At 37.1% G+C, this 19,388-nt stretch overlaps 1 protein-coding gene across 1 annotated transcript in view; it reads right to left on the bottom strand.

The window, feature by feature from the left end:
• Positions 1 to 289: 289 nt before the first annotated feature.
• The window catches only part of DNAH9 (dynein axonemal heavy chain 9), an 858,849-nt gene continuing 839,750 nt past the window's right edge, over positions 290 to 19,388 (bottom strand). The window contains exons 65-67 of the mRNA XM_044675179.1: positions 7,564 to 7,746; positions 5,588 to 5,977; positions 290 to 517 (exon numbers count right to left, since the gene is read on the bottom strand). Coding sequence (XP_044531114.1) covers positions 290 to 517; positions 5,588 to 5,977; positions 7,564 to 7,746 — 801 coding nt within the window. The remainder of the gene's footprint in view (positions 518 to 5,587; positions 5,978 to 7,563; positions 7,747 to 19,388) is intronic.

The raw sequence follows: 19,388 nt of genomic DNA, 5'->3' as shown, positions 1-19,388 counted from the left end.
CTGTGAGGGCAAAGATTTGAACAGTAAGTGTGGGTGAAAAATGGTCTGAAGCCTTATATTCTGATCTTTAAGGGTCTCTTTCTGACCCCTGCCCTAAGGATAGTGCTTAGCTTTTCCTCAGCTAAAGGAAAATGTTTTCACTTTAGCAGTTGAGATCACACATTCAATCCTTATATCACTAGTTTCCCTTTCTTGTCTTAGACCAAAGCAAACTGCACAATCAGCATAGTCTGTTCCCTTAGTAATTTCTAGCACAGGCCTCATTGCTTTCAAGAGCTTCTGACAGAAACTAAATCTGCAAAAGCAAGGCCACACCAGCTAATACCCATTTCGATGGAGCTTCTTTAGTTTTCAGACCAAATGTCCAAACATAAGTGGGTCCCCGCTGACATGTCTTGTATACTGGACAAGGATAGACACTTCGATTGTCTTGCTTTTCCACAGGGACAGCTTTGATGAATATCACAGGCATGGGTGGAGTCAGATCCTTTAGCCTAGCCTCTGTGATATTTCCAGCCTGGAGAGAAGAGAACATAAGAATAGCCAATGAAACTGATCTATCCCAATGTCTGTCTGCCAAAGGCACCAAGGGAAATATTATGTGAGAAGGTATAAACTGAATTTGTTCTGAGGTCATCTTATCTATCATTTTGTCAATATCCATCCCATCCTTTATTCCTATTGCTGTTTCTCAGATACTAGTTCTCACACTACTATTCTAGGCCAAGGGTTGTCAAATAATAGCTTGCAGGCCACATGTGACCCACCACTTGTTTTTGTTTGGGCTGTGACCTAAGAATTCTTAGTTTGCTAACCTCTCTCCTAGACTATTGCAATAACATGATGTCTTCCTGCCTCCCAAGTCTTTATGCATATATCTGGTAGAATTGCTTTTTTACTCAAAATTATTTAGGTTCTCTATTGCTTAGCATATGAATTTCAAACTTTGTTGTTTGGCATTCAATGTTTCCTACAATTTGTACCCACACTACCTTCCCATATCATAATATTCTCCATGGACTCTTTGTTACTAACCAAACAAGACTACTTACCAGACCTTGCATATTCCTACCTCCAAGTCTCAATTTATCTTATTTTATATTTTCCTCTCCTCCCTACTCTGTGCCTAATTTCCACATAAATTTCTGTTTATCCTTTAAAATCTTACCTCTTAAATGTAACTCCCCTCATGAGGTCTTTTAATAACTTTCCAGTTAGAACCTAGGACCTCATATAAGCACTTTATTATATAAATTTTTACCATGTAATAATTTGTGTCTTATCCTACTGCTAGATTCTAAGAGGAGACACTTTTTTAATCTAAATTTAATATTTATTTCCCCTACTGTGTATAATCTTTTTTAAAAGGTAGAAATATATCTCATTCTTTTCTTTCTGGGCCCATTTTGGATCTATCATGCATGTCTTTGAAAATGTCTTTGAAAGACATCAATGTTTTTGAAAATGTCTTTGAAAAACACCAGTGTCTATGTCTAGCCTCTAACATGAGGAGAAATCATTTTTATTAGACCAATGTCACAATTTCAGATTGGAAAGGGCAGTCTAATCTAATGTACACTAGAGAATGGATCCCTTTTTATAACAAACTAGCCTTTGTTTAAAGAGTTCTAATCACTTTTGGGTATTCTCATTTTAAGACAGCTTTTCCCTGACATAAAACTTAAATTTGCTTCTTTGCAACTTCTACCCCTTGTTCTTAATTCTGCTCCCTGAGGTCAAAGTGAACAAGTCTAATCCCTTTCCTGTACAGCCTTTTAAGTACTTGTAAGAAAGCTGTCCACCCTCTTGATCTGTCTTCTTAAATATAAACAACAGAGATAATGATTGACTGATTCTAGCAATCTTTGTTCAAAAGGTCTTATAGTTTCAGCTAGATAATCTCTTTTGGTTTGGTGAATCAAGTTGCATGTTTTGTTTTTTTAAACCCTTTTGTCTTAGAATCAATTCTGAGTAAGGGCTAGGCAATTGGAGTTAAGTGACTTATGCAGGGGCATATAGCTAGGCCAGATTTGAACCCAGGACCTCCTGTCTCTAGGCCTGGCTCTCTATCCACTGAGCCACTTAGTTGCCCCCAAATTTCATATTTTTAATGCTTCTACATGTGAATAGTTGATGAAATGTTGCCAAGATTCTTGGAATATCTTTTGTGCAGAGCAATAGATTAGTTTGAGATAGATGGAATAGGGGAAAGAACATACAATTTGGAGATAGAGAATATGTGTTTGAGTGTTGATTCTACCATTTATTAAGGACAAATCACATTTAGTTTGGGACATGCTTTCTATAGCTGTAAAATGAATAGGTTGGACTAGATAATCTTTAGGGTTCTTCTAGGTCTTATTCCTTATAACCTAAAACAAGAGATTCAAATAATCTCAGAAGGCTATAGCTCTCATTTTTATGCAGGATCTGATTGCAAACAATACTTTGCACCCAAATTTATGTTCATATGACATCTTTTCTCCATTATGGACTCAACTGAATTTGGCAAGGTATGATCAGCTTCAATGCTTTCTACAACCTTGAGTACTTGTAGCCCCCACTGTAGTGATTCTCTCTTGGGCCATGTTGTTATGTTTTTATGAAATAAAAAGATGCACTTTGATTTGGCTTACTCTAGCCACAGTAAATTGTTTTTTGGGGTTGAGGGTGGGGTGGTAAGATTTTATTATTGTGTAGTTGTGTCCAATTCTTTGTGATTCTGTGGGTCATAGCATGCTAATACTGTCCATGGGGTTTTCTTGGAAAAGATACTGGAGTAGTTCCTTCTTTAGTGGATTAAGGCAAATAGAGGTTGAAAGACTTGCCTAGGGTCACCCAGCTAGTAAGTATCTGAGGTCAGATTTGAAATCAGGTCTTCTGACTCCAAGCCCAGTGTTCTATCCACTAAGATACCTACCTGCCTCTATAAGATTTTATTGTACCTCTGACAACTTTAAGAAAGATTACATCAAGAAATTAAAAACTTGGTTAATTTCACATGTTTTGTTTAACTTCTATACTAAACCAAAAGAAATTTTTCCTAGTAGTATTTATTTTAGGGTAGTTGGGTTACTTAAGTTTTATTCTTTGGTTTATCTGGAGTTTCTCTAGGCCCTTACACATGCCTCTAGTCTTTCATCTGCAAGAAGCAAAGCACTTCCCTTTTCTTCCTCCTCAAATTTACATTTTCCTTCATCTCTCTTAGAAGCTAGCAATGTATATAGATGTGTGAATTCCACTTATTCAGGGAGGCAACTACTTGGAGAAAAAGGTGGTAACACTACTAAAAAGATACCTGAGGTGTTCCATTACATATAATTTATGTATAAAATCCCTCACCAGCATCAAGGAATTAAGTTTGACTTTGGAGGATTCTTCCTTCACACCTTCTTCAGGATGCCTTCTACTGATTTACAACTTTTCCCCCCTCAGCAACATCCTTGATTTTCATTGTAATAAAATTCGCATATTTTTAAATGTTATGGTCAAGTATACAATATAATTTATTCCAAGCTGCATGCTTATCTTGTTGATAAATGTGATATGATATGATATGTTACTATGATATGATACTATAGTATTATAACAATGATTAAGAAACTTGATAAAAGGAAATTGGTGAACATCATACATAATATATGGAAAAGAAAGATTTCTTTGTGACTCCAGCTTAAACATTTTTTGTTTTCAGAGATAGTATGTCTTCTCAACAAAGGGGTCCCATATGCAATCTTAGCACTATAAAATTATAGTAGCAGGAACTTGGAGATTTTATAGAAGAGGAAGCAGGCTTACTTAGTCAAGCCTTTATTAAGCTCTTACTATGTGGTTGGCACTCTGCTAAGTGATGAGATACAAAGGAAGAAAAGAAAATAATCCTTGCTCTCAAGGAGCCCACACATAGCCTAATAGGGGAGAAAATTGACAAACAACTATGTACAAACAATATATATATATATATATATACCTTAGCCAAATATCTTACTCCAGTTTTAACTTTTGGGCCACCCTGTATATAGGATAAATTGGGAATAATCACAAAATGATTAAGGTTAAGGAGGATTGGGAAAGGCTTATTGCAGATGGTGGGATTTTAGCTAAATTTGAAAGAAGCCAGGAAGTGGAGATGGGGAGGGGTAGAGCGTGAGTTCCAGGTATGGTAAGTACTGATAAGGAAGTAAGATGTAAGAAAACTGTCTTAAAAGATATAAACAGCCAGGAAGAGGCCACATTGTGAAGGGCTTTAAAACAATTAAAAAATCGATATGCAAAATCATAGGGAGCCTTTAGAACTTATTAAATGGGGGATGACTTGGTCACATGTGCCTAAGAGAAATCAATTTGACAGTTGAGTGGGGAGAGATTTGAGTCAAGGAGACTCAATAGTCCAATTGTGAAGTGATGAGATGATCAGGGTGGTGGCACCCTGAAAAAGGAAAAGGTATATACTTTTATATGTAAGATGCATCAGAGACAGAACTAATAGGACTTAGGAAAAGTAACTTGCCCAAGGTCATGTAGGTAGCAAGTGGCAGAATCAGAATTTGGTCCCAGGTATTCTGGCTCCTGATCAAATACTCTTAAAAATTTCTAATGCTTTATTTAAATTTTATAGTCACTTCCACATGACTTTTCCTTACTCTTATAGAACCATCCTTTACACAAGTGTTAAAAACAAATCAACATGGGGCAGATAAATGGATAAAGCATGTCAGGTCTAGAGTTAGGAAGACCTGGATTCAAATGTAACCTCAAATACTTCCTAGCTATGTGATCCTGGGAAAGTCATTAACCTCAATTGCCTAGGTATTACTGCTCTTTTATCTTAGAATTTATTTGGTATCAAATCTAAGTGGGGAAGGGTTTAAAAAAAATCAACATGATGGCCTCATTTTGTACTTTCATTTATCCCTCACCCCACCTCTCCCAGAAGAGAACAGTCTCTGTCAGTGTTTATTTCTACTACACAATGCTTTTATAAATTTTTTCACTTTTGGTAAAAACTTCCACAGTGTCATTTTTAAAATAAAAAAGACAAAAGTAGAACAGATGATTCTGAGTATAAAAATAGGTAGTAATTCAAGGTTTGTTTGGTAAAAGGAAAAATCTGACAAAAATATGTAAATATATTGTTTTAAAGAATGGGAAAGATATTTTAAAAAAATGTTTAAGTATTGTTTTTACTGCTCAATACCATAAAGCTTATGTATTAAGACAATGCCTTTATTTATTGTTTTAGGATAACTCCTCTCCCCCGCACCCAGCATTATTCCCTCAAGAAACTTATGCCATGGTTTCAAATTTATAGAGCAGGACAATATGTAATGTATAATATCCTAAAGTATAAGGACTCCATAGATATTTGTTGTCCTGGGCAAGTTTGGAGTTACCTGCCTTCAATTATGGCAGTGGGCTTTGTTTGGAAAGGTACTGCTATAAAATCTTGTGACTGATTTAGTTATAAGAAACTTTAAGATTGGCAGGTTAGAATGATCATTTCTGATTATTTTACAGCACTTAAGAAATATTCAATCTTCAAATGCCTGTCATAAACAGCATTTTGATTAAAATTCTTAATTATTACCTGTGTATCCCAAGAGGCCCCTTCCATGAACAGACCATGGATGTAGGCCCCTTCCCGAGGTGGGCTACTGAAATCTTCCCGACTCTTCTTAGTCACATCACACTGCAGGGTCATCTTATCCAGTGGCCACTTATTCTTATGAGCCATGGACTGCATGATGGCTGTCAGGAATGATTGGGGGTTAAAAAATCCTGCTAGCCAGACAGCAGAGGGCAATGCAAAGTCTCCCATCCATCTTTCCAGCTCTTTAATTCGGTTGAGCAGATCCACAATCCACCTTGCCAGGCCTGCTGTTGATGGATATGCTTTCTTGGCCCATGACTCTGGTACATTATCTAGGTACAGAGCACTCTGTAAGCTCTCCATGTTGCTGGTCATGGTTAGCTCACCCTAAGGATACAGAACCAGAAAATAGAAATAATGAGAAGGTATAGATAGGAGGACAATGAAGAAAATTCATTCATTTATTTGTTTTAAACCCTTACCTTCTGTCTTGGAGTCAATACCGTGTATTGGTTCCAAGGCTGAAGAGTGGTAAAGGTAGACAATAGGGGTCAAGTGACTTGCCCAGAGTCACATAGCTAGGAAGTGACTGAGGTCATATTTGAACCTAGGACCTTCTGTCTCTAGGCCTGACTCTCAATCCACTGAGCCACCCAGCTGCCCCCAATGAAGTATATTTATGCAGTGAGCCAACTATAAAAAAACCTTTGTGTTGATTCTCAAGGATGTTTCATTTGCCATCACTTACTATATTTGAATTTTTGTGATATGCTTTCTAGAGCTTAATTTCAACATGCTTGCAAATATAGTAGTTGGTACCAGGTGAACGACACCTAAAATGGTGTATAAGCATATCTAACAGAATGCCCCCAGAGATTGTTGCCTGTGCTTTTGCTATTTCATATTTATATTGTAGGAAAAGTTTGGCACAGAAAGAAGGTTTTTAGAGTGTTGCAAGAAAGCTTGAAGAGTAGGAGTGACAGCTGGAAGGAGCAAGAGAGGCGTGTGGGAAATGGAACTGGGACTTTGTCTGGAGACTCGGTGCTGGATGGAGGACTTTACCTGACCTCAGGATTCAACATTTGGATACCTGAGGCTTTCCCCATCTTTCCATATCTTTCCCTTTGTGCCTTGAAGACCTGAAAGTGTTCCTGTTTCTCCTAAATAACATCAAAGACTTCTACAGCAGCTGGAGGGGTCATCAACCTGGAAAGCTCACTGAGCCAGCCTAAAGACATTCTACCCTACTCTGTGCCAACTGAGAAAGACTTTGCAAACCTGTCTTTAGATTAAATTAGATGACACATTAGAGGAAAGGAAGAAAGAGTGTTTCAGGCCAATGCCTTGGCTTGGCCCGAGCTGAAAAGGACCCCATACCCATCTAGAATAGGGTTTCCTGATCCCACTATCTTATCCCTTCTCTGATCCTGACATAACAAACCACCCTGTTGAGAAACCACAGTCAGATCAGAATTCCTAGGGAATACTTGAATTGGGCTGAGGATGTGAGGGAAAATTTGGGGAGGCAACTCTAGCAAGCTTTGATTACGTCAAACCCGAAGCTGTCTGCCATTGTTGCCACCCCGACATTGAACTGGGGGACTTTTAGGAGGGCAGGCCATTCATTAAGTCCTGGCAAAACATCAATACCACACCCCTGAAAAGTCCTTTATTTGGAAACTGGTTCTTGTCCATCCCTGAAGCCCTCAGGATAAAGGACAGTAACCCAGATAGGCTTAACACACATAAATGTCTATCAGACACTAACATCTTTGGGGTTCTCCATCTATCATTTATAACAATATCAATGACTTGGAGAAAGGAATCAATAAAATACATATCAAATTTGCAGATAATCCAAGGTTAAGAGGGATAGCAAATGTGATATGTCAGGATCCTAAAAGAATTGACCAGATTAGAGTATTGTGCTGAATCTTAGGAGACAAAATTGGCAATGACAGGAACTCACTCACCTTCAGACCCAGATCCAGTTCTTTCAATGAGTGCTGAATTTCTCTGGTAAGGAGGTTCATTCGTTCACATTCTTGGAAGGTCACCACAATGTAGGGAGTACATTCTTCTACCCTGGCCATCAACTCTGCAATGTTAAACTCTTCAGTTATCTTCTCTAATATTTCATCCAGAAAGGCTTTTATCTGATCCAAGGAGAGAAACCTAATCAATAATGAATGGACTAGAAATCTGAGGCTATAGATCCCACTAGAGTAAATTTTTTTTTAAACCCTTACCCTCCAGCTGTGGGAGTAGAAACAAACAAACAAAAAAAAAACAAGTGCTTGATCACATGGGTGGATGAAGATATGATTGAGGATATGGACTCTAAATGAGCACCCTAGTGCAAATATCAATAATCTGGAAATAGGTCTTGATCATGTAAAACCCAGTGGAATTGTGTGTCGGCTATGGGAGGGGGCGGGAGAGGGGAGGGACAGAATATAATGCTCCTAATTAATTAAATAGAAATTTCAACAAAACAAAAAACCCTTACCTTCCATCTTAGAATCAATACTGGGTATTGGTTCCAAGGCAGAAGAGCTAGGCAATGGAGGTTAAGTGACTTGCTCAGGTTAAGTGACTCACACAGCTAGGAAGTATCTGAGGCTGGATTTGAACCCAGGACCTCCTGTCGGTGGGCCTGGCTCTCAATTCACTAAGCTACCTAGCTGTGCCCCCTGGAGTAAATTTTTTAAAAATTGAGGTGACTGATTTTTTTTGCCTTGTATTTTTTGGCCTGACATCTGACTTTGGGATGGTGTAATTATCTCACATTAATATTATTTTGTGATTATAAAATACAGTAATACTACCAAGCAGGTAATGTGCACAGCATTATCATACTTCCACTTTATAGATTGAATTTCACAGAAGTTGTGATTTGTGCAAAATCATGGTATAGGTGACAGAGCTGGGACTCAGTCACCGGATCTAGTACTCTTTCTGCTTACCCACATTGCTTGCCTGGGAAGGTAGTTGATGAAATGCTCCCACAAGTTTATGTCAGATTAAAATTTGATAAAGATAAGATTTTCATCCTGCTTCTTACTCCTGTCACTGATAGCACATGAATACTGTTTCCAGGAAAAATGCTGATGCTATTTTAAAAAAAAGGAAGGCAAAAACCCTTCTCACAGTTAGAAAGGAGCCTTTGGGTCTCTCATAGCAAAAATTAGGAATTTGGTTTAAATGACACCTGGAAGCTGTTACTTGTAATTGGAGAAAATTGCCATGATTACATCACATTTCTGTTTCTAGAGCTGAGTCTGGAGAAAACAAATCTCTCAGTAGCCATTTGAATATTATCCACAAGGGGTTGCAAAAGAAGATCTGGTGAGTTGTTATAAACTATGTTTAATTTCAGTAAATGTCTTTTTTTTTTTTTTAAACCCTTAATTTTGGTGTATTGTCTCATAGGTGGAAGAGTGGTAAGGGTGGGCAATGGGGGTCAAGTGACTTGCCCAGGGTCACACAGCTGGGAAGTCATTGAGGCCGGGTTTGAACCTAGGACCTCCTGTCTCTAGGCCTGACTCACTCCACTGAGCTACCCAGCTGCCCCTTCAGTAAATGTCTTTTAATTGAGTGAAAGTTCTTTGGAAGAGTTAAGGAACTGACAGGGCAGTTAGAGAAAAGAAAATAAAAGTAATTGAAGAGGTTTATTTTTTTTTTAAACCCTTAGCTTCCACCTTAGAATCAATACTATGTAATACTAACACTTTCCAGAATGGTAAGGGCTAGGCAGTGGGGTTTGAGTGACTTGTCCAGGGTCACACAACTGAGAAGTGTCTGAGGCCAGATTTGAACCTAGCATCTCCTGTCTCTAGGCCTGGCTCTCAATCCACTGAGCCACCCAGCTGCCCTCAGGAGGTTGTATTTCAATTAAAATCTAGGGTCTCAAAAACCTAGACCTTTTCACATTACTAGGAATACCACCATCAAAAGTTGGAATCGAAATATGATGAAACTATTATAAAAATACCATTGTTCTGTTTTGTTTTCTTTAAATATACTTTTTTTGTATGTTTTTTTTTTAAATTTTAAACCCTTAACTTCTGTGTGTATTGACTTATAGGTGGAAGATTGGTAAGGGTAGGCAATGGGGGTCAAGTGACTTGCCCAGGGTCACACAGCTGGGAAGTGTCTGAGGCTGGATTTGAACCTAGGACCTCCTGTCTCTAGGCCTGGCTCTCAATACACTGAGCTACCCAGCTGCCCCTAATATATTTTTTAAATGTAAAAAGAAACCAGGTCTGTGTGTCAGCAGAAAGGAAGTTTAAGACCTCAGAAGTAGCAGAGAAAAGCCATTCCAGTGTTTATTTGAATATTGATAAAGAAGGAAAGAGAAATGTGTAATTGAAAAACAAACTCTTCTTGACTAAAAAAGATATCTACAGAAATTTTTAAATTGCCAATAATGTTTTATTTTTCCCAATTACACGTAAAAACAAATTTTTTTTAATTAAAATTTTTTTTTTAGAAAAATTTTTTCCATGGTTACATGATTCATGTTCTTACTCTCCACCTCACCCTCTTGGGGAGGGGTTGACTCTTAGCAGACACGTATTTCCATTGGTTTCTTCATGTGCCATCAATCAAGACCTATTTCCATATTATTGATACTAGGGTGGTGGTCATTTAGAGTTTACTTCCCAAATCATGTCTGTATCAACCCATGTGTTCAAGCAGTTGCTTTTCTTCTGTGTTTCCACTCCTGTAGTTCTTCCTCTAAAGGTGGAGCGCATTCTTTTCCATAAATCCCTCAGAATTGTCCTGGGTCATTGCGTCCATTACATTCGATTTTACTACAGTGTATCAGTATCTGTGTACAATGTTCTTCTGGATCTGCTCCTTTCACTCTGCATCAATTCCTGGAGGTCATTCCAGTTCACATGGAATTCCTCTGGTTTATTATTCCTTTTAGCACAATAATATGCCATCACCATCAGATACTACAATTTGTTCAGCCATTCCCCAATTGATGGGTATATCCTCGTTTTCCAATTTTTTGCCACCACAAAGAATGTGGCTATGAATATTTTTGTACATGTCTTTTTCCCTATGATCTCTTTGGGGTACAAACCCAGCAAAGGTATGGCTGAATCAAAGGGGAGGCAGTCTTTTAGAGCTCTTTGGGCATAGTTCCAAATTGCCATGCAGAATGGTTGAATCAATTCACAACTACACCAGCAGTGCATTAATATCCCAGTTTTGCCACATCCCCTCCAACATTCATTACTCTCCCCTGCTGTCATTTTAGCCAACCTGCTAGGTGTGAGGTGTTATAATGATACTCCTCTACTAGATGTATGTAGATGAAGTATAGAAAAAGGATGAGATGACATCCTCCTTTATAACAGTGCCCAGGCAGGATCCTTTAGGTCAATGAATGATATCCCTTCAGGACCCACCTGGGGTTGATTGATATTATATAATGGGCTCTTTAGCTTGGCAACATTGGTATCTGACTGATTTTCTCCCTTCCCAAAGAAGCTATGAATAACCACTTCAGGAAGGTACTTTAAACTTTGATTGTATTTAAACAAAGGATAATGGGATTGAATAGAGGTATTGGGAGACCCTAATTAATTTGGTAATGATGAATCTCTAAACTGTAGGCAAGTAAATGAATTAGGATGGTTAGTCCCTCTCTGGTCCAGCCTGGCCACAGCCACACCAGAGTAGGCAAACTGCTGTATGATGTTTCAGCTTCTTCTTCACTAGATGATATGCCTAACCAGTCTTTTAGATATCCACCCCTTTCCACATTCTTCTTCTTCTGCCCACTTCCTGGTTCCCTCCCAGGCCCTGGGAAACCTAGATAACTAAGATGATTGATTTCCTACTATCTAGGGGCAGTAGAATCAGAGATGATGGTCAGGGTACAGGTTGTTGATGTTACAGTAATAAACAGGGAGGAGCTTGCAAGGTTGAGTCTGCAAGTCTCAATCCCACTAAAGAGCAGGGTCCACTGATCTCAGGTCTCAAGGAAAGAAAGGAACCCCTGCCAGGGCTGCCAGGGTTGTTTTATACCCCCCTGGGCCAACTGCCCTCTCCTGTGTCCGCACGACCCTCTGGGAACATTCCAACATCCAACGGATCCACCTGTCAATCACAGAGATTCAGTATAACAGAGGTGATACCTCAGAGTTGTTTTGATTTGCATTTCTCTAATTATTAGAGATTTAGAACACTTTCTCATGTGCTTATTGATACTTTTGATTTCTTTATCTAAGAATTGCCTATTGATGTCCCTTGCCCATTTATCAATTGGGGAATGGCTTGATTTTTTGTATAATAGCTACTTGTATATTTGAGTAATTAGCCCTTTGTCTGAGTTTTTTGTTATAAAGATTTTTTCTGAGTTTGTTGTTTCCCTTCTGATTTTGGTTGCATTTTTTTGTTTGTACAAAAGCTTTTTAATTTAATATAATCAAAATTATTTATTTTACATTTTGTAATTTTTTCTAGCTCTTGCTTGGTTTTAAAATCTTTCCCAGAGGTCTGACAAGTATACTATTTTGTGTTTCTAGTCAAGTCATGCACCCATTCTGAATTTATCTTGGTGTAGGGTGTGAGATGTTGATCTAAACCAAATTTCTCCCATATTGTTTTCCAATTTTCCCAACAGTTTTTGTCAAATAGTGGATTTTTGTCCCAAAAGTTGGGCTCTTTGAGTTTATCATACATTGTCTTGCTGACGTCATTTGACGAAAGTTTATTCCACTGATCCTCCCTTCTGTCTTTTAGCCAGTACCATATTGTTTTGATGACCACTGCTTTATAGTATAGTTTAATATCTGGTATTGCTAGGCCACCTTCCTTCATGGTTTTTTTTTTTCATTATTTCCCTTGATATTCTTGATCTTTTTTTCTTCCAAATGAACTTTGTTATAGTTTTTTCTAATTCTGTAAAAATGTTTCTTGGTAGTTTGATAGGTATGGCACTAAATAAGTAAATTAATTTGGGTAGAATGGTCATTTTTTTATGTTAGCTTATCCTACCCATGAGTAATCAATGTTTTTCCAAATGTTTAGGTTTAGTTTTAATTGTTTGGAAACTGTTTTGTTGTTGTGTTCGTAAAATTCCTGTGTTTGTTTTGGTAGATAGATTCCTAAGTATTTTATATTGCCTAGGGCAGTGATGGGCAAACTTTTTTTTTTAAAACCCTTGTACTTCGGGGCATTGTCTCATAGGTGGAAGATTGGTAAGGGTGGGCAATGGGGGTCAAGCGACTTGCCCAGGGTCACACAGCTGGGAAGTGGCTGAGGCCGGGTTTGAACCTAGGACCTCCTGTCTCTAGGCCTGACTCTCACTCCACTGAGCTACCCTGCTGCCCCCGGGCAAACTTTTTAAAGAGGGGGCCAAAGGAAAGGAAATGCTCATCTGTCAGTCTGTTTCTAAGGCAACCCTTTCAAAGTTTCATCGTATTGTATCCTACTCATTGTATTCATCAGATTAGGAATAATATCCTGTGCAGGATAGAACATTTCAGGGGGCCGCAGTTTGCCCATCACTGGTCTAGGGCAATTTTAAATGGTATTTCTCTTTCTAAGTCTTGCTGCTCTAATATGTTGGAAATATATAGAAATGCTGATGATTTATGTGCATTTATTTTGTAACCTGCAACTTTGCTAAAATAGTTGATTATTTCTACTAGATTTTTAGTTGATTCTCTAGGATTTTTTAAGTAGACTATCATATCATCTGAAAAGAGTGATAGCTTAGTCTCCTCATTGCCTATTTTAATATGTTCAATTTCTTTTTCTTCTCTAATTGCTACTGCTAGTGTTTCTAGTACTATGTTGAATAGTAGAGGTGATAATGGGCATCCTTGTTTCATTCCTGATCTTATTGGGAATGCTTCTAATTTGTTCTCATTGCATATGATGTTTGTTGATGGTTTTAGATATATACTGTTTATTATTTTTAGGTAAGGTCCTTCTATTCCTATACTTTACAGTGTTTTCAATAGGAATGGGTGTAGTATTTGTCAAAGGCTTTTTCAGCATCTATTGAGATTTTTGTTTGTTAGCTTGTTGATATGGTCAATTATGTGGATGGTTTTCTTAATGTTGAACTATCCTTGCATTCCTGGTATAAATCCCACCTGATCATGATGGATAACCTTTATAATCATTTGCTGTAGTCTTTTTGCTAGTATTCTATTTAAGATTTTTGCATTAATATTCATTAGGGAGATTCGTTTGTAGTTTTTCTTTCTGGTTTTTTGTTCTGCCTGACTTTGTGTCATAAAAGGAATTTGGTAGGACTCCTTTGTTTATTATGTCAAATAATTTGTATAGTATTGGGATTAGTTGTTCTTTGAATGTTTGATAGAATTCAATTATGAATCCATCAGGCCCTGGCGATTTTTTCTTAGGGAGTTCTTTGATGGCTGTTCAATTTCCTTTTCTGATATGGGATTATTTAAGTATCCTATTTCTTCTGCTGTTAATCTAGGCAATTTAAATTTTTATAAATATTCATCCATCTCACCTAAGTTGCTATATTTATTGTCATATAATTGGGCAAAATTGTCTTAATTTCCTCTTCATTAGCGGTGAGGTCTCCCTTTTCATCTCTGGTACTGTTAATTTGTTTTTCTTCTTACTTTTTTATTAGATTTATCTGTACTTTGTCTATTTTATCTCTTTTTTCAAAATACCAGCTTCTAGTCTTATTTATTAATTCAATAGTTCTTTTACTTTCACTTTTATTAATTTCTCCTTTGATTTTTATAATCTAATTTAGTTTTCATCTGGGGATTTTTAGTTTGTTTGCTTTCTAGTTTTTTAAGTTGCATGCCCAATTCATTAACCTTTGCCCTCCATAATTTGTTAATATATGGTTTCAATGATATAAATTTCCCCCTGAGTACTGCTTTAGCTGCATCCCACAGAATTTGGTAGGATGTTTCATCGTTGTCATTTCCTTCAATGAAATTATGAATTGTTTCTATGATTTGTTCTTTAACTTATTTTGAAGAATCATATTATTTAATTTCCAATTAGTTTTTGGTTTGCCTCTCCATGTATCCTTGCTAATAACTATTTTTATTGCATTATGATCTGAAAAGGTTGCATTTATTATTTCTGCTTTTTTACATTTGTTTGCCATGTTTCTATGCACTAGTACATAGTCAGTCTTTGTGAATGTTCCAAGTGCTGCTGAAAAGGTCATCTATTCCTTTTTGTTCCTATTTATTTTTCTCCATATACCTATTAACTCTAATTTTTCTAGGATTTCACTCACCTCTCTTATCTCTTTCTTATTTATTTTTTGATTTGATTTATCTAGATCTGATAGGGGAAGATTGAGGTCACCCACTAGTATAGTTTTGCTATCTATTTTATCCTTGAGGTCCATTAACTTCATTTTTAGAAATATGGACACTCTACCATTTGGTGTATACATGTTGAGTTCTGATATTTCTTCATTGTTTATAAAGCCTTTTATCAGGATGTAACCAGATCTATTTTTACTTTGGCTCTGTCAGAAATCATCATTGCAATTCCTGCCTTCTTTTTCTCAGTTGAAGCCCAATAGATTTTGTTCCAGCCTTTCATTTCTAATCTATATGTGTCTGCCTTTCTCATGTGTGTTTCTTGTAGACAACATATGGTATGATTTTGGTTTCTAATCCACTCTGCTATTTGCTTTCACTTTCCAGCTGAGTTCATCCCATTCACATTTGGAGTAATAATTATCAACTGTTTATTCCCATTGTAAAAGTGAAATTTGGGAGATGTCATCTAAAAGTTTATATATTTTCTATGGACACGGGGAAATTATCAAACTACATTTCCCGTGGTCCAACGGGTTTCCGGTTCTGGTTCTTTGGGCATGGGGAGGCCTACGTCTCCATGCAGAGAAGAGTTTAAATCTCCTGGGTTAGGGGGAGTGGTCTCTTGGCTAGCAGGCTCAGGGAGAGATGAGAGGTAACAAAATGGAGGCGGCAATTTTGAATTCTTACAAGCGCGTGGTTTAATAACTTTATCTATCAGCATGGCTTTAATTAAAATACTAATTTATATTATATTAGCAGCCTTTATCATTTTTTATCCTTATAATTTTGTCAACCTTACAAAGTTTGGAAATTGAATTTTCAATTTTCCAGATAGCCTTTCAGAAACGATAGCCATGCCTGCTTTTTGGCCATCTGGCTCAGCTCTTTTGAGCACTTTTTTTAAAAGGGAAAGTGACTTTCCTTGCCATGCTTTTGTAAAAAGCAAGAGTACGTTTTTGCCTCCAGCGGTACTCAGCCAGCCAGTCCAGCCTAAACCACCTTGGGAGGGAGGTCAGGCCAGCCGATTCGGGCTTTTGGCTTTAAACTAAAATGCCGGAGCCCAGCTAGTGTGTCTCTGCCGTTGACCTCCATTCCTGCCACTGATCTCCTGACTACAAGCCCGCCAGCGTTCCAGTCCCAGTGCTGCCGCTTCCACTTCAACCCCGAGCCCCAACATGGATGATCCCCGACTGCTGTCTTTGCCGAGATCTCGATCTCCAGAGACTGCTTCAGCTCTGCCACTAAAGATTTTGGTAGTATATTCCCCTTTCTCCCTATTTCTAGCCTTCCATGTGTTTCTCTAAAGACCTAATTTAGGCAACCCCAGCCCACAAAAGCTCTACACGTGGGTATTTTCCTGAGCTTTTCTCCACTAACCCCGAGCCCACGTGGATGCTAGCGTCTGGACCTCGCAACTAGCGTTTACCCTTAATGGGGCCGAATGGCCTATTTAGACTTGCTTGTGATTAAAAACTGAACTCAGGGGAAGAAATATTCACCCCCATACCTGCTCAGAACTTTGAACTTTAAAAAACTCCTTAAACTCAGCAGAACTCAATTAGAAGAACCTTAAATTGAACAAGGGGTGAACTTTTAAAACCTCGGAACTGAATGAGCTTTATTTCTGTTTTTTAAGAGACTGTATCTTACTGTATTTTGTTAATTACTTTTGTAAATTAATCTTGCTTATTTCGTTGATTTTCCTGTTACACTGAATCATTTTAAGTTAATGTAGTTTGTGGCTGATAGATTAATTATGTTATGATTTTATTGTAACTCCCAAATAATGAGAAAAATCTATTAGAACTGGTAAGAGGTTTTGACCAGCTTGTTACTCTAATATTCACATTATATTTCCTACACATTTTTAAAGTTGTAACTTGCCTTATGTATACTGTATTTATAAGAGCACATGTCTTTTAAAATTTATTCTGTCTTGGTAATTGCAAAGAACCTTGAAGTTTCCTTGCTTTAAGAATTACCTTGTAATTTTACAAGAGGTATTTTTTAACTTTTACTTTAAATCCTTAAGAATTGTTGTCTTAAAGGATAAAGCTTTTATATATTTTATTATAAGAGATATTATTGCCTTAAATGGGTAGAAGCATTTCCTACCCAGGATTTTTTTTTAAAACAGGAAGCCAAGGAGCTCCTGTATATTCTTATCTGAGGATAATTATATCAGAAGGTTTCTTTTTTAAATATCATGTTTTGCTATAGAAGCAATAACAGAATTTGTTGAGAAACTCTTAGCCAAGATTTAAAGTTGTAACAAGTAAATGATTTTAAACATCATTGTTTTAAAATGTGCTATTGGAAATAATGGTACTCTATTTGAATGTGCACTGTGAATCTGCTATTTGTAAGATTCATTTACAGTCACAAAATGAAAATCTCATTTTTGGGTAACATAACCCTTCTAGTTCTAAGCCATATATATATTTTTGATTTTTTAAAACATTTTTCTAATGAGAGCAATTGATTTTCCCCTTTTTATCATCTTGTACTGGAAGAACATATATAATCATTATTTATCCTTTTTCTGATTCTACAGCAAATACTTGAGCCTATAGGACTGTGATTAAATGCCTTTCTGTCTGATACTACAAAAAGGGAACAAGAGAGCTGTTAATAGTGCTAAAGAAAGCACATGGTCAGAGACTTGACTGACTAAAATCTGCATAAATTGCAGCAGTTTTATGACAATACTTTAGGGCTTGGAAATTGGGGTTTGAGTCCTGGAGTCCCAGTCTTTTCTAGAACTTTAGAGGACGTGGGTCCCCTCGACTTAGATTCCTAGAAAGCACCTAAGATTGGTTATTTATTTGGCTCACTTCACTAAAAAAGCTGATAAAAAATCAGATCAGAGAGAGACATTTTCCTTAAGTCCTGGCCCTGAATGGGTAATTGCAAACTGCTGAATTCACTTTAATTAGGCCTTCATTCAAAGGTCTTAAGTTTATTTTCCCCAGATTTTTGCACATTTTACATTTCATTCACAAGTTAATTTTTTCTTCTTTTTTCTTGAATTTTATTCTTTGTATTTTGCCATCCTTAGCTGACCTGAGGTACCCTTTTTAAGGGAAAAGGTGTTTAGTATTTCCCTCAGGGGGATGGGATATCTGTTAAGTTTTTTTTAAAAAATTCGATAATGTAAAAATATATGTATATTTAACTCTTTTAGGAGTAATTTCACGGGGAATTGTATAAATCTTAGAAGAAAATGTATGTTTTGTAATCTATAATGTAAAGTTTAAATTCTTTTGAGAATAATTTCAGGATAAGGATCTTGCCATCTCCCCAGAATCCAGACGACAAACCTGTTTGGTGAAGACACCATGAAGATGTCTGAAAAGCCTTCACTGTACCATGAAGACCAAAATTGAACTTTGGGGTGCAGTTGATCTAACTATGGGGAGTAGAAATTGAGTTGTATAATTTGTTCTAATTGTACACTGTTATACCAATAGGGCACTGCCCCCAAATTGGTTTTTTGTAAATGCGGCTAATTTTAAGCATTTGTTCATCTATTTCTTTTATCCCCAAGTTCCTAAATTTTAGAAGTTGTCTATTTTTACAGGTCCAGCGAAGAAAAAGGACTAACCTTTTTTTTGCCAGACCTCAGGGGGAATTGTAAAAGTGAAATTTGGGAGATGTCATCTAAAAGTATATATATTTTCTATAGACACGGGGAAATTATCAAACTACATTTCCCGTGGTCCAACGGGTTTCCGGTTCTGATTCTTTGGGCATGGGGAGGCCTACGTCTCCATGCAGAGAAGAGTTTAAATCTCCTGGGTTAGGGGGAGTGGTCTCTTGGCTAGCAGGCTCAGGGAGAGATGAGAGGTAACAAAATGGAGGCGGCAGTTTTGAATTCTTACAAGTGCATGGTCTAATAACTTTATCTATCAGCATGGCTTTAATTAAAATACTAATTTATATTATTATAGCAGCCTTTATATTTTTTCATATTTATACCAAACATTTTTATTCTCTCTCCTTGTCTTACCCTTTCTTCTTTCCCTATTTCCTTCTATACCAGTGTTTTGTTTTTAATCAGTTCCCCTGATCCCCTCCCTTATTTTCCTTCTCTTTCTCCCCTCTCCCTTCTTATTCCCCTCTTTTTCTTCTTTAGGGTCATTTTAAGCTCCTCTCCAGCTCCCTTTCCCTCTCCCTCCCTAGTGTTGCTTCCTTCCCTAGTGCTACTTCCTTCCCCACCAGTCCTTTTGTTACCCTTCTAATTATCTATAGGGTACAAATCAATTCTCTGCCCCAATGGATTTAATTGTTCTTCCCTCTTTAAGTTAATTTCAATGCACTTAAGTTATTAAGTATTTCTGCCCTCCAATCTCTTTACCCTTCCAGTATATTGGTCTTCTCCCCTGTTCACCCCACTCACTTCTTTATGGAATATAATTTACTCCATTTTGTCTATTTTCCCATTTTTCTTAATATTATCTCCTTTCCCCCCTCTAGTTTTATATATATATATATAT

The sequence above is a fragment of the Gracilinanus agilis genome, chromosome 4, assembly GCF_016433145.1.
Source record: "Gracilinanus agilis isolate LMUSP501 chromosome 4, AgileGrace, whole genome shotgun sequence".
NCBI classification, from domain to species: domain Eukaryota; kingdom Metazoa; phylum Chordata; class Mammalia; order Didelphimorphia; family Didelphidae; genus Gracilinanus; species Gracilinanus agilis.
The sequence above is the reverse complement of the archived record's forward strand: the minus strand, read 5'-3'. Positions and strand labels throughout refer to the sequence as shown.